Genomic DNA, 15,269 nt, shown 5'->3' with positions numbered 1-15,269 from the left:
GGCCTCAGTACTTCTGTGACGCTCTGCGGCAGCAGCGTAGGAGGCCTCCCACCAGCTCATGTGGGCAGTCTGACTGAGAACCCTCTTTTATATCAAAGCTGTCTTTCTCTCTAAGCAAAAAAGCCATAGACAGTAGGAACTGTTCCACCTGCGTCATGAAAATATGTCCAATATGTTCCAGTTTACGGGAACATGTAGTACTCCTAAACCTTTGAATGTTTACTTCATCCTGTTTTTATTTTTTTACACTCAGCACTGTTCTTTTTTCACACCAATGTAGTGGCTTAATTTCCTCTAATCTATTATACTGATTAATTATAAATCATACATTAATTTTACTGTAATGACAGTATTTACCTGAGTTCACATTGTTTCTTTACTATCACCTGTCTGCTTCTTATAGAAAAATAAGTATAAAAGTTCTAACCTGATCCTAAGTGGCAGTCAAAAGGCATTCTGGGAAATGTAGTACATCAGTAGCTGAGGTAGTTCAGACGAGGTAGGTAAAACATAATGTAAAACCACAAATTAATTATTAATACTTCTGTTTTTTTAGTATTTATAGGTGGTTCTGACTAATTTCACTTTTAGCTCAGTGAAAAAAAGTTGTGTTAATTGCTAGAGTCTTGCTGTGAAGGGTGATGTTCACTTTTAGTTGAGCTGTTGCTTTGCAGGGTAGCTCTACTTTTACTTAATTGGGACTTTAAGAAAAAGTAAATGGTTTCCCACAGACGTATACGACAAAACTCCATCACAATATGACTAAAGAATCTGCTGATTTTGCAGACGTAACATCGAAACTCCACAAGGCCTTGAGACAAGACGTCAGCACTCCCAGCACGGAGTGGCTCAAGGTGGGATGGTGTTTCTGTTCTACCCCAGACTCCGCCCCTTGACTAACATAAGCAAACAGACAGTTGCATCACAGCCCACACTAGATATTTTTTTATGAGTGAGTCGGATAATGAGGAAGTCATACAGGAAACAAGACACATTATCTGGGTCATCCATGGCTGCACTCTAATGAAAGTGAAATAATGCAGTGATATCACTCTGCTGTTTTGTTGTAACCTCTTTTTTCTAGCTTTTTGTCTGTTTTTATTCTTTTACAATTCTCATTTTGATTCATGTCTTTTGTTTCCTCAGTGATTATTCTCTCTGTAAGTTTTCTCAGGGGTTGATATTTCATGAGCAGGCTGACTGACAACATGTCACTCGTGACACTGCCATTAGTGTGGCAGATATACGGAGACTCATTTTTGGGACTGTTTGTTTCAGGGTTCTTCAAACAATAGATCCTCAATCCAATCTGCTGACCAGGGGAGGGGGTCACTTACCAGAAAGTCCAGCTAAATACTTGTAGTAGGAAATGATAGCATCTTGAATGAAAAAGTAAACAAAGATCTGCTATGAAGACCGGATTGGATTAGGGAGTAATGAGTGGGGCAGAACATGATAAATGTCTATATTAGAGCTGAAAATAAGCATAATAGTATAAATAATACTTCAATTGTGGTGAAAACCAGTGTTTTACAGATATTTGTCAGGTCTCAGGACACCCATCTCGAAACCAAGATGATCCCTGACAAACTGGGAAGTCAGTTAACTATAAGCTAGAAGTGATGAATAAACAGATGAAATCAGTGGAATAGCTGGTGAAATATCTAAAAGTAATGTAAACAGCTCAAATAGCAAAAGGTAATGTATAAACTGTGCAAACTAACTAAAAGTAATTAGATAAACAGCTCAAATAGTTAGCAAAAAGCAATGGATAAACAATTGAAATAGTTAGCTAGAAGTATAGTCAAAATAGAAAGCTACAAGAAATCTATATACAACTCAAATAGTCAAGACAAAAAAGTAAGGGATAAAGAAATTGTTAGCTAACTAGTAATGGACCACTGGTGAAATAGCTAACAGTGATGGATTGGTTAAAATAGTTAGCTAACAGTAAAGGATAAATTATTTTAACAAATGACGGGGTTAATGAACTAGGGTATGGGTGTACAGTATGTCTGTATTTGTACTATCTCCCTGAGGATTTTTCCTGCACTGTTCAAACTCTTAATGAAAATAATCAGAGAATCCACGCAGCAGCCGACACTTCAGCATGGGAAAGCTATGAAAAGCTATGTCTAACAAGTACATAATGTGTTAAAAGGATGGTAATGATACGTTGTGTTGATGTTGTGAACCTCAACCTCGACATGTATAATACTTTGCATGACATAACACACAACATCTCAGATGTGGCATTTACCACTTTGATGGTTTGTTCATGTGATGGTGCTTTTTATACAGTACTGTGACAATAATTTCCTTCTCCTAATATTCACTCAGAGAACGTTTTTTATGCTTTTAGATGGATGATAAATTAATACCTGGTTTATTATGAGAAACAGGCAGAACTGATGGCATAGAATCACTGGTTCATAAATACATTTGCTCTTTTTAATGGATAATAGAGCAGCTGAGATACAGAAAGGATTAGATTTAAAGGGAAAAGACAAAGACTGTGAACAAAGAGAAACACTGCGACAACAGCAAAGGGACAGAAGGAGCCAATATCAAGAACAAGTGAAAATAAATAAATGAGCGATGCCGAGAACAAATGCTGATGGTGTTATCATCCCCCATTACTTGGGCGTGTGGATCTTACACTTATATCACCCTCAATATGTCTGAAATGTGTGGTGAATCCAACACTCAGATATTCACATTCTGTGTGGTAAGCAGCCATTAGGAGTTATTATTATTTATGGATCAATTTTAGTGGAGAACAAATCTTTAGGTGTGTTCATGTCAGCACCTGTTATGGTAATGCCTTGAGATGGTGAATGTGCACAAATGATGTCCACTGTTCACAGAAAACATTAAGCGGCTGACATCAATCTTCCACATGTGTGCCCAATAACTGTAATTCCTGTATTTGATATGGAAATTGACCACTATTAAGTTTATTATTGCCAAAGCCATTTGTACAAGGTTAACAATGTAAGTATAACTATGATACCAGACTAAATAGTTAACCAGAACAAATAAAAACAAATACCCACAATGCTGTAATTGCTGCCAGTTTCTTCAATAAAACACTGAATAAATGGTCTGAAAAAGATTTTTCTATAATCTAGTTGTGATTTTAATTTCAGTTATTGCATATTTACAGTTAGAAAAGAAGGAGAACAGATATGAAAATGAATTTCACTTTTTTTATTTAGGCCTACTCATTAAAATCATTTGAGGTTAGTGCAAACAGGCTACAGGAGTTTAGCCTGACTTTTCACACCCTCTGAAATATTTCAATACACAAATTATCTACATTTTGTAAAGGCCAGTTCTTCCCTTAAATAAAAGCATAAACTTTCCCAGAGCCATTTTTCAGGGTAAAATGCTTTTTTAATGAAATTAAATTTCTCTGACTGTGTATCTCATGAAAACCGGCTTTGCCTCTTGCTGCCGTGTGAATGGACTTCCGCATTTCCATGCCTGTTAAACGTGACCTGGTATCCTACATGTGACGGCAAACCGACCAATGGGAACGCCGGACTGGAAGTACGTCGCCGTTCACGTTCGACAGAGCTATTGCTGCATTCAGGTATTATAGGAAATTAGATAAATCTGAATTTTCCAACGTATCATTGCATTTCTTGTAGGCTCCCAGAAAGAAAAATACAATCAGCCAAGCCTATGGCTGAAGCGCCGATTATGGTATCACCGTTATCACGGAAATATCTGCGTAAAACCAAAATTCGTTTTTTCTTCAAGGAAAACTAAACAGTTAAAAAAAAATTACGGGTTTTTTTTAGCTTTGGGGTCAGTATTCCGAAAAAATACTATCATGCCTGATTTGATTGTTGTTTTGCTGTTATTTTTCTACTAATTACATCAATAATTGCCTTGACGTGTAGACCTTTTAACAAGTGTACCTTCGGTTGTATTTTTAACTCGCTGTGCACTGAACGGGCCAAGACAGTGGGATAAGAAGGTGGCGCATGCGCAGTAAGCCAAACTCTTATGAAACAAAGTAGTGCAGCAGTAGAAATCAGGTACAGGGAGACAGGAGGGATTCTCAAGCTGAGGCTACAGGCACCCGGCACACAGCACTTTCTCACACATCAAAACCGAGGGAAGAAATGCTTCTTTCTTTGGGCTTGACATAAATATCACCCCCAAGGAGCCAGTACAAGGTGAGCTGAGTCTTTTTGGTAGCTTTGAGGCTTTTGTTTTAAGGCTAAACGGGCTATACTTTTATAAACAGCGCCACCAGTTACATAAGCATTGCACTGGTGACCCCGTTTTGGTCTACAAAGATGTTGTTTCTTTGCCAGAAACCTGAACTTTAAGACACTAACATGTTTTCGAGAGGCGTGAAGACTCGTAAAACATTTTCATCAGCGTTTAATTCGTAGCGTTGTGTGCTATTAATTGTGGGTGAAGTTCATATGAGATGGGTACAATTATTAGCTCCCAGTCAGAATAAACGGAGTGACCTAATTTCCATTTGGAGAAGTCATAGGAGCCATCACTGTGGCTTGACACTTATATAGCAACATTTCTTTCTGACTGTGGTTCAGTATCAACATCTGAATAACTGATTCTTAAAATCACAACCATTACATGTTTTTATTTATTTATTTATTTATTGTGTATTTATTTATTTATTTTCCAAACGGTATAATTATGTTTACAGTGAAGTGTAGCTGTGTAATTTTTTGCTTAATACAGTATTTTGTGTAGGTCACATGGAGTGAGCTTTTAAAATATTCCCTAGTTTGCTATTCATATGATAATATATGTAAATATATCATTACTGGTGTAACTGACTGTGATTTCATAAGACTCTTTCCATTGTCCTAATTACAATGCAATGTTTTTAGGTTTCAAGTCAGTTCTTTAAAATCCTCCATCTTCACCCACTCACCATCCAACCTCTGCCCCTTCTCCATCCCACATCAAATATTATCTGTTATTCTAAATACTGTTAGTGTGGAGGGTATTTTTCAGGTGCGCTCTAATTGGAGTTGTTTCTTTGTGAAATACAGATTATAAATGAGTAGGGTGGCAGAGAAAGTGAGGAGTTATGCTTCTATTTGTGACCATTGATTATGTCCTGCAGTAAAGCCAAGTTCATCAAAGTTAATGCAACTTGTAGTCACAGATGCCTCAGAGCCATATCAGCTCAGGGACCAGCTCTATAAACAACAGCACTTTGGTCACCTCATGCAAATGTTTTTATTTGAGATGTCTTTCTGGGTGTAATTTCTCTGTGCTGATGATACATATTTTTTTTTAACCTATGATGACAACATCTATAAATGTCAACATAGCTTTGACAAGCAAGACTCTGTCATCACCTTGGGTGGATTGTAGTAACTGGTGTTTTGGTCCAGACAGGAGCTTTTAAAACTGCAGCAGGAGTCGTACAGTAGCTTTACAATAAGCAGTGGCTAATCGCATTGTAGACTGTGTGTTAATGAGTCATTCATGATTTATTAGCTAATGTTTGATCAGTTAAGAATAAATTGCGCATCAAATTTGTATTCGCTTGTAATTTGCTTGGATTGGACACCAGTTATAGTGGATTCTACGTGTGAGTTTTCAGTGTAACTTCTCAAAGTCAATGTATTCGATAAACATTCATTCACAAATTTGTCATTGATTAACATTTTCAATTCCACTGCCTCACTGTTAGGTACGTCAGTGCAAACTCAAGCAGTCAAACTTTATTCAAACCGGTTAAACTTTATTCAAAATTCTAGTGGAACCAAAGCAGAACCAAAAGCAACCAAAGATTTGAAATATGTTGGGCTTGATTTTGTGACAATGTGTAAACAAGCACTGTTGACTCAAAGGAAAAGTAACTCTGTAAATCTCCTTGGAGTCCAGTTTTCCAGTGTCCATATGTTTCCTCTTTATATTCCAAACATTGTGTTTTTGCCAAAACATAGCACATGTTGGTTTGCACATATTAGAGCATCCACCTGTCAGTCTTGTTTGTCAGGTTCACTGTATCCTGCAGTAGCTCACTCACTCAGCGTAACCAACATTCCTCCCACTCATTTGTTATAGGTCAGTGTGTTAAATTCTAGTGAGAGTTCAATACAACTAAAATCAGAGTCAGCCTTAAGATACGTTTTTGCAAGGAAATGAATTAACACTGAACTGGGACAACAACTGTTATGCTGCATCCTGGTGGCTGGGAAACATTTGGTTTTGTACACCACTTGTATTATCATAGTGTGACAGTCCATTTGAACCTTGGAAACAACAGTTTGACAAAAAGATCTTAACCCGAGGTCCAGTTAGTAGCTCTGACTGGGACTTTCAACAGCATCCCATGGTCTTCATCAGTAGTTGAAGTTTGCTCAGTTGTCAATCACGTGATGTAAACTTCTGTTGTGATAAGAGGTGGTTGTATTTGGACTCTTGTACAGTATTATCATGCCGATCTTACTTGATCCTTGTCATTAATCTGGGTGCTGTCTTTGAACCTGCTTAAATACACAATTACCACTGCCATCCATTTCTGGTCCTTTCTATTTAACCAGTGATTTATTGATCCATTCCATCACACTTTCTTTTGTTTTTTTAAACCTGAAAGTGAATCTTAAAAGTTTTAAGAAAAAAAAAATGTAAAAAAGGTTTTTTTTTTTATGACACGTCAAAGCCTGTGTTTTGAGACTAGGCTGCCACCCCTCACCCATACTCACGTTTTTAAGTTTATCAGTTATGCACCAGTTCAAAAAAACTGCAAGGTTAGCAGCAAAGATGGCTGATTATGAATGAATATCAGCTTGACAATACATCAAAGACATTATCCTCTTCAGAAGAGGAAATGAAATGGCTTCTGAAATTTGCTTCTTTAAATATCATAATGTCCTATTTGAATCTCAGTTTCAATGAAATGTGCTAGCCAACAGGGACTCAGTTCAATTCTGACTCACCCAATCAGTCAGTCAGCCAAGACGTACAGTTGATCTATTGAATTAGCCTGCAGGCAAGCCAAAAGTCAGCTAGCCTCCTGGCTATTTATCCATTTAAATTAGCATCTCCCCATCTGTCAGGGACATTCTGTTCCCCTTTCTGCTGCCATAAGCTGTTCAGTTTGCCAGCCAGCTCCATAGACCCACATCGCCGGCAGGAGTCACACTACACCATGTCATCCTTTGTATAGAAGTGCAGTAAATGGAGGAAAAAACACAAAGAATGGTCAAAGTCATGACTTTTGTTGGACCAGAAAACTAGACTTTCCTTGGATATACAGTGGTTTAAAATTAACACCTGTTAGGCACTAAATGGCAGTAAAAGTTGTTCCTTATTTGGCCTGTAAATCCCTGAGTCTCACCTGTCATTAATGTTTTAATGCATCAGCATTTGTCAGGCTTTGTCCCGACTTGACTGAGGTCCAGTTTATGCTCATCTGATCATGAGCCAATCAAATCAGTAATCCAGTGGCTGAGTATCACACAGACTTCAAATTGGCTGTTTTGTACATTACATGGATTTGCACTCCCTCTGCACAGTTCCTCTCCTAGATCACATATCATGATCTTCCTGCTCCACCTGTGCTTCTGTTGTAACTGCAATTAAAATTAAAAAGCAAAACTTATGTTGGGATCTTGTAGCTCCAGGAACCATGACAGAGCCCACTGCAGCCTGAATGTGTTTAATACCAAAGCCTTGTCACCTATTCTTTGTTTAGATCATTTTATGGATTTTAGCCTTTATAGGACACAGTAGAAAGACAGGAAGGACTGGGTCAGAGAGATAGGAGGATAAAAGGTCTCAAGCTGGACTTCAACCAAGGTCACTATATGTGTTACAGGAAACTGAGCCACCACATCAGTTGGAGCAGTTGTATGCATGTCACTCCTCTCTCGATCTAACGTGTATGGCTGCAAATAAGAGTCGTTAGAAATTTTCAGCCACAGATTTTGTCATATTGTTTATATGATAAAACTATCCTTGTATCTTAGATTGTAGCAGACCTAATTAACCGTTAAATGGCACTGTTTTAAGACAATGTAGTAGTAGTAGTAGTCATTTGATTTTCTAGAAGTTTTACTACATAACTAAATGTCAAGATAAACATATAATTATATATCGTAATTACTCCTAAATAACTGATCATCTGCCAAATTAGTTAATGTAAATTATATTTTTTGTGTTTCCACTCATCGATTAATCAATTAATCATTCCAAAATGAAATATTTTTAAATGCATGAATGTCCTCAGGCATAAGAAATGATCATTCTTTTTGCAATGGCACACTGAAAGTTGAGTTTTACTTTACTGTTGCTCCATTTCATCGCGCGCCAAATGCCTAAAAATATCTCGGCTTACAATAGAAAGCAGAAAAAATGTTTGGGCACTGAGAAGTGATGGTGTTCCTGTTCAGATTGTTCTATCCCTGGCTCATCCCACAGTGTTGGCAGCTGATACAACTTGGATGCTTCTGTTATCTCTCCTGTTGGGAGGCATTCAGTTTTGTACCAGCCCTGAGTCAAAAGTAGCTGATGGCATCACATCCGGTTCTGTACACAGAGAGCTGATGTTTTCATTCACCTCGATTTTGAAAGAGGCATTTCACCACCATTCAGTCACTTCCAGCTCTTCAAAGATCACTTTGACAAACGGTGATCCTCCTTCTTCTACTACTTCTTCTCTTCTTCCTCTTTCAGAATAAGATGGCCCGAAATTCCATCCACTGGTTCCGGAAGGGCCTCCGTCTCCATGACAACCCAGCGCTACGGGAGGCTGTCCGCGGGGCGGACACAGTGCGCTGCGTTTACTTCCTGGACCCATGGTTTGCGGGCTCCTCCAACGTCGGGGTCAACAGGTGGAGGTAAGGGTTTGCTTGTTTGTTCTTTGGGGAAATTTTACAATTATTTGATCATCATATACCGACTTTTAGTATAATCGTATTGCAACATATCATCTGATCATATCATGAAAACATATTTGCAAAGTTCTTGGTTCCCAACCTGTGGGTCTGGGACCTCCACAGAGTCTCACAAGAATAACTTGTGGGTTTGCAAGATGATTCAGATGATGAAAACTAATCTTTGCTTTTTTATTATTTAAAAAATGTATTTATTTATTTATTATTATTTTATTATTATTTTTTATTTTATTTATTGTAGCATGTGTTAATCATTAAATAATATTTGCTGATAATACATGCTGGTCACAATCATTAGACGTAAGCAATCTTTCAAGGTTCCCGACCTGAGGGTTGTGACGAGCCTGACAGCTCTTTTTAAGGCTCAGTTTCTGAATACAGGCTGTGTGCATTTCTTTGTGGACTGATCACTCTGATACTTTCACAGTATTAATATAGAACCTAGACCTGCTTTATAATCAAAAAAGACATGGAAATCTCTCTTTATACAATATGGGATCTTTTAAGAGAAAAGCAGAGATGGCTACACAAAATGATGTTAATTTTTCCAACTTTCCTCTTATCTTTGCTCTATTTTATTTTTAAATAAACAAAGAAATAAACACTCTTTGGTAGAACTTGTCATATGCAATTACAGAGGAGGTAAACATCACCCTTCATTTTAAGAAAACAGCAGCCAAAAGGTTGGGAATCACTGGTTTAAATAAAGAAAAAATGTATTTCTTTTGTACTAATGGTGATGACAGTCAGAGTAGAGCTCAAACATAATAGGGAGCTGACTTGCTGAGATAAGAATAAGAACCACAGAGCTGCAGTGCTGCGACACACAACATGATGTCAGCATTTCTCTTATTTTGAAACTTAATTTGTATCTAAGGCTCTTACATTTTTAAATGGTCAGATTGAGACTTTTCCTCATTGTCTAGGTAAACTTTTGGATTCTTTTCAGTCTTGTCTTTTAGTTAGAATTTGGATAATGGAAGTCCATTGTTAAGACTTCTTCATGGCTGTTTGTTTTGGTTTTGAAAGCACCGCAAACGACAAAAGCTAAGTGGATTTAACAGGCGAAATAAATAAGGGTTTACACCTTTGACCTGGATGCGCTTGCTCAGTTGGTTTTGCAGCCCACAAGGTGCCCTTTTGTTGTAGTCTCTGCTCACATAATCCCTGTTATAGAGGTCAGTCAGCAGGTAGATTTAGCGCTCAGTGACTGGATGAATTGGTTATAGCGGGAGTCTGCCATCTCAACACGAAGCAGACTCCAAGGGGAGGTCTCAGAAGTAGGTCATTAGAATGGGTATACGAGCTCCTAGGATAAAGTTGTGTGTAAATAGGCCGTGTGACTGTTTTGTGGGAGTCTGTGTAATGTTAGATGAAGCTCTGCCGCATGTCAAGGAAGCGCGTTTGAGTTCACGTGAGTGCCGAGTTTGTAAACCGTCACATATGCTCTGCAGGGGGAGGGGGAGTCGATATCACTTGAACGTTCATTGCTCGCTGGCCCGTCTGTTGCTCTTTAGAGCTATTTGTAGTCCTCACACTGGAATAGTCAATACTGAAGTCAGTGACCCAGTGATATCCAGCTGATTGTGATACTAAAAATGTAAACACATCTGCAGTGACGGTGATGGCGACACCATCATCCAGCCAGGAAGCGCACATCGGTGATGCACGTCTTTTCACCTCTTGCAGATTCCAAAACATCGTTTGTAGGTCACTGGTAAAGCAAATGCACTTCTTTATTTCTGTCTGCCGTTGTTAATGTGATGTAAAGACTCCATGAACCGAGGGGTCATCGGTGTCACCAACAGCAGGATGGAGAATTAGGAAGTCTGGCAACACTTTATTTTACAGGTCCATATTTTTCTAATAATTTCCCAGGAGGATTACTGGACAGACCAATGTGTATAAGGTGGCCTAATTAAAGGTGAAACGGAGATCAAAACATTCAATACTACAAGAGCATTTTATTTGATGCACAGCAGGTCAGCTGATCATTCAAAAAATGAACAAAAATGTTGTGAAAAATATGTAAAGTTTGTCTACAGGCAAGCGGTTAGTAAGCAAAAAGTTATCATTTCCTTCCCCAGGTTTGAATTGAGCTTTTCTTTCAGGAAATTCTTCTTTAAAATAAAAGTATTTTCACTGCAGCTCTCCAAACTTTTTAAAAATTATTTGGGAGGGTTGTACTTTCAATTTCTGACATATTGTTCTTGTTCTCATTGAGTGAGACTGTGCATATTGTATATTGCCTTGGACTAGGGCTGCAACTAGTAATTGTTTTTATTATTAAATAAAATAATTATTTTCTGAATTTGCTGTCATGTTTTATCAATATCATGTCAGAAAATAGTGAAAAATGCCTGTTCAAATTGTCCAAAAACCCAAACTCATATTTTGACAGCTTGTTTTGTTCAGGTCGGTGGTTTGATTCCCGGCTCTTCCAGTCCACATGTGGAAGTGTCCTTGGGCAGGATAACGAACCCCAAATTGCCCCTAATGGCTGTTCCATCAGTGTATGGGTGTGATGTATGAATGTGTGTGTGTTTGTGTGAACGGGTGAATGTGGGTAGTATTGTATAGCACTTTGAGCAGTACATGAGATTAGAAAGGCAGTCCATTTATTTATTCATATTCACAGGAACTGGAACCAGAACATATTCTGCATTTTTGCTTGAAAAATAATTAATCAGTTATAAAACTGATTAACTAATAACAGTTTTTTGTTTCTATGCATATATATATGTATATATGTGTATATATATATATATATATATGTGTGTATGTGTGTATAGTGTTTCATAGGTAAATTTACTCATCAGAAAATTATGGACCTATGAAATAAAGCAAATAACACAGCTCTTTGTGGTTGAACAGTTGCTGTCGGTTCAGCATGAGTTTTATTGCTCTCATAGGTGGGACCACGGGGCTGAGGAGGCTAAAATCTACCAAGGCAATTTAAAGTAATTCAGTGGCTCCTATGAGGGAGAAACAAACAGTAATTCATATTTCTTTTAGAGCTCTGTCCATTAAAGAAAAAATTTATTTCAGGGAATGTGTCGTGTGAAGTTCGTATTGGTTAGACTCTCAGTCTGATTGCTTTCTCCCCTGAGAGGAAAAGTAGCATCTTACTTCACTTTTTCGAGTGAAATGGGCAGAAAATTGTTGACCCAGGCCCTCTTATCAGGACTAAGGCAGTGACGCACAACAAACGCACTGCTGTCAGACTCAAGGCTGAAAGAACCCTTTTTTTTCTGCAGAGGCTAAAAAGCTGCATCAAAGGTCACAAGATGATCCACTGAGGTTAGATTGAGACAAATCAAGCAAAAATGAGGTCACTGATATGTGCACAAGCGCATTTTCATATCCGTGGGTGTCGCACATACACTACAAGAAAATTGCATTTTAAAATAATTTAGAAAGTAATCAGACATGTCCCATATGCAGACACACAGCAGGAGAGGCAGACCAGACAGATGTCTGCACTCTGCAGCACTGACAGCCAACCCCTCCAACTGCACTGACACCTGCAGGTCTGTCTATAGCAGACCATCATCCAATTAGCACTGTTATTTTTACCTGAAACTAGGACTTAAAATGTCTCGTAGGTCTGTTGTGCAGGGATTTAAATGCTCCATGGTTACCAAGAAGCTACAGTTGATAGTGATCTTTCCTGTTTGTTCTTGCTCATTCATTTCCTCTAGTGAGAGCTGTGCAAACGAGACAAACTGTATGTATGACAGATGTCTTTGCTGCTCTGTAATGACCTACTTTGCCCTTGGTCTTCCTCACAGATATGATAATGTCAATTCCACAGTTCCTGTAAATGATTTCCTCAGGTGCTGTTGGTGAGGTTTACAGTTACTTGACTGACTGGATCAGTCAGTCAAGTAATTGTAAACAAATTATCCAGTATAATCTGTATCGTTATAGTTAAGTTGTATGTACATGCCACAAATCCCAAATTATAATCTCAACTGAATTTTTGACCCATATCCTTAGTGTTTTTGAAGAATCTCATGTAAAGGTCAGAAATGATTTTAAAAAAAAAACTGTAATTTTAGATTAACCACTGGACAGAGCTCTTCCATATCTAGGTTCTGCTTACGTGACTGAAAAACAATCTTATCTCTTGAAACCACCAATTACTAATACCTTCTCAAATAAGTAAGAAAAAGGAGACATAAACTGTTTTTTTTTTCTCTTTTTGCTGTTGTCTCTTTATCAGTAACCGTAGGACACGTAGTCCCTTGTTTCCTTTAAGGTGGTAAAACCTTTATTTGGTTTAGGACACACCTCAGCTTGTTTCAACTTTTAACTTTCCCATGCTGAAGACTCATCAGGCCTTAAAGAAGAAAATAGAACCATATTACCCTCCCTATCTTTTTCCCACTTTCCCTACTTTCTTTCTCTCTGATGGCAGTGTCTTGCAAACATTTCCTACATATTCAGGCTGTGTATTCAGTTGTTTTCTGACTAAACATCTCTGTGTAAAGTCCATTAGGACTGACAACTGGAAAAACTTGACAGCTATTCTAATAAAACATAATGTTTTACCAATAAATTAATAAGATGTCAACGTGTTAAATCGCAAAAGAAAATCTTTTTCCAAAAACTCTTCATTTTCAAATAAAAACATTATTAAATGCTATCTGTGCAAGATCTGGAGCAGACAACAGATGGGATTACTCTGTGTCCCCGGTGTGGTTACGAGTAAAATCCAAGTGCTAGGTGAAGAAGCAGAAACCATTAAAATTTGAGGATAATCAATTGTTTTTCCATCTAAAGGAAAATGTGAGAATAGTCTGTGCAAGAGATGTAGGTTAGTGTGCCAGTGCATGAAACTTCTGAGCAGTTATGTGATCCTGACCTACTTGTGGTTAGGGTTTCCCGCGTGGCCTGTTACCCAACAGATACACATTGGAAAACAATGGAGGTGCAAGCAAAAATAAATGAACAGCATCCACTACATGAAACAAGTCGTCGTTTATTCTGTTAAAAAACACAAAAGATCAGAGGTAACGCATCATCAAGTAGTGACCGAGGATATCGACTGTACCACGACCTCTGCCCTTGTAATGATCACTCTGCGCTTGACTGGAAAAGGATGCAGGCTGGCAAACACTTGAGATTTTACTCCTTACTGCAGTATGTCACCACAAACTTGGAGACCTAAAACTACTCTAGGGATGGCTAGGATGCCATCCCAGCTTGTTGCTGTGGACAACACCTAAACATCACAGTACTGGATGTACTGTATATACAAGACTTAACTGTGCTGTGTACAGCTCCAGAACTGTTAGGAAAAGACTTCTCTGCAGTGGTTTGATTGAAGTTAGGATGAAGGATAGCTCATTCAGTGGCGCTTTTATTATACTTGTCTGTGTATAAATGGGCTCTGTGTGACAATGTGAATTATACCCTCCTGCTGTTGTTTGATTTACAATGTGTGGTTATCAAAGCAACAATATCAACAAAAGACTGTTGTTATAAGACAGATATATGGTAGATATGAGATATTGTAGGCGTTACACATTTAAAAGGAAATAGAATAAGAACAAGCGAAGCAGGAACCATTTCTAAAGCCTAAAGCTGAATTACAGATTGAACTCAGAATCTGAAAATTGCACATAAACATTTACGGAAGCAAACGGCTCCAATAAGCAAATTTGATACTGGATTCAGATAAAGTGACATGAAACCCCAGTCCCTATATGTGTCAGGGGAGATCCAGGTGCAACACACCATCTCTAGCATCCCAAAGGAACACAGTCAAATCTTGTGTTTACAGTTGATTTTATAGACAACAATCAGCTGTGTAGGCAACAATGAAAAGGACCCATTCAGAGTTTGTCATTCGGATTTTTTTTTTCTTTGCTTGTGAGAAAAGGACTTGTGAGTCACAGGAGGCGAATCACAAAAACGTTCCATGAAAAAGTAAAATAACACCAAAGTGTGTGTGTGTGTGTGTGTGTGTGTGTGTGTGTGTGTGTGTGTGTGTGTGTGTGTGTGTGTGTGTGTGTGTGTGTGTGTGTGTGTGTGTGTGTGTGTGTGTGTGTGTGTGTGTGTGTGTGTGTGTGTGTGTGTGTGTGTGTGTGTGTGTGTGTGTGTGTGTGTGTGTGTGTGTGTGTGTGTGTGTGTGTGTTGCACACAGACATGCGCGTGCACACAGCCAGGAATGAGGTTACTAGGCTAAGGGATTGTGCTGTGCTGTGGTGCGGTCCAAGCAGAGTGTCTGTGCTGACAGATGTAGGGCAGAACAGTTATATAAGGACTGATATATGGCAAGGCAGCCAACAGCCGCACGCACACACACACACACACACACACACTCACACAGGCAGGCAGCCAGGAACATCAGGAGGAAGT

At 38.4% G+C, this 15,269-nt stretch overlaps 1 protein-coding gene across 1 annotated transcript in view; it reads left to right on the top strand.

Moving 5' to 3' along the window:
- The first annotated feature begins 4,026 nt into the window (after window positions 1–4,026).
- LOC130174595 (cryptochrome-1-like) overlaps window positions 4,027–15,269 on the top strand; it is a 30,473-nt gene continuing 19,230 nt past the window's right edge. The window contains exons 1-2 of the mRNA XM_056384568.1: window positions 4,027–4,187; window positions 8,683–8,846. Coding sequence (XP_056240543.1) covers window positions 8,689–8,846 — 158 coding nt within the window. The 5' untranslated portion in view covers window positions 4,027–4,187; window positions 8,683–8,688. The remainder of the gene's footprint in view (window positions 4,188–8,682; window positions 8,847–15,269) is intronic.

The sequence above is a fragment of the Seriola aureovittata genome, chromosome 9 (genome assembly GCF_021018895.1).
Source record: "Seriola aureovittata isolate HTS-2021-v1 ecotype China chromosome 9, ASM2101889v1, whole genome shotgun sequence".
Classification (NCBI taxonomy): Eukaryota; Metazoa; Chordata; class Actinopteri; order Carangiformes; family Carangidae; genus Seriola; species Seriola aureovittata.
This window is presented reverse-complemented; position numbering and strand designations above follow the sequence as displayed.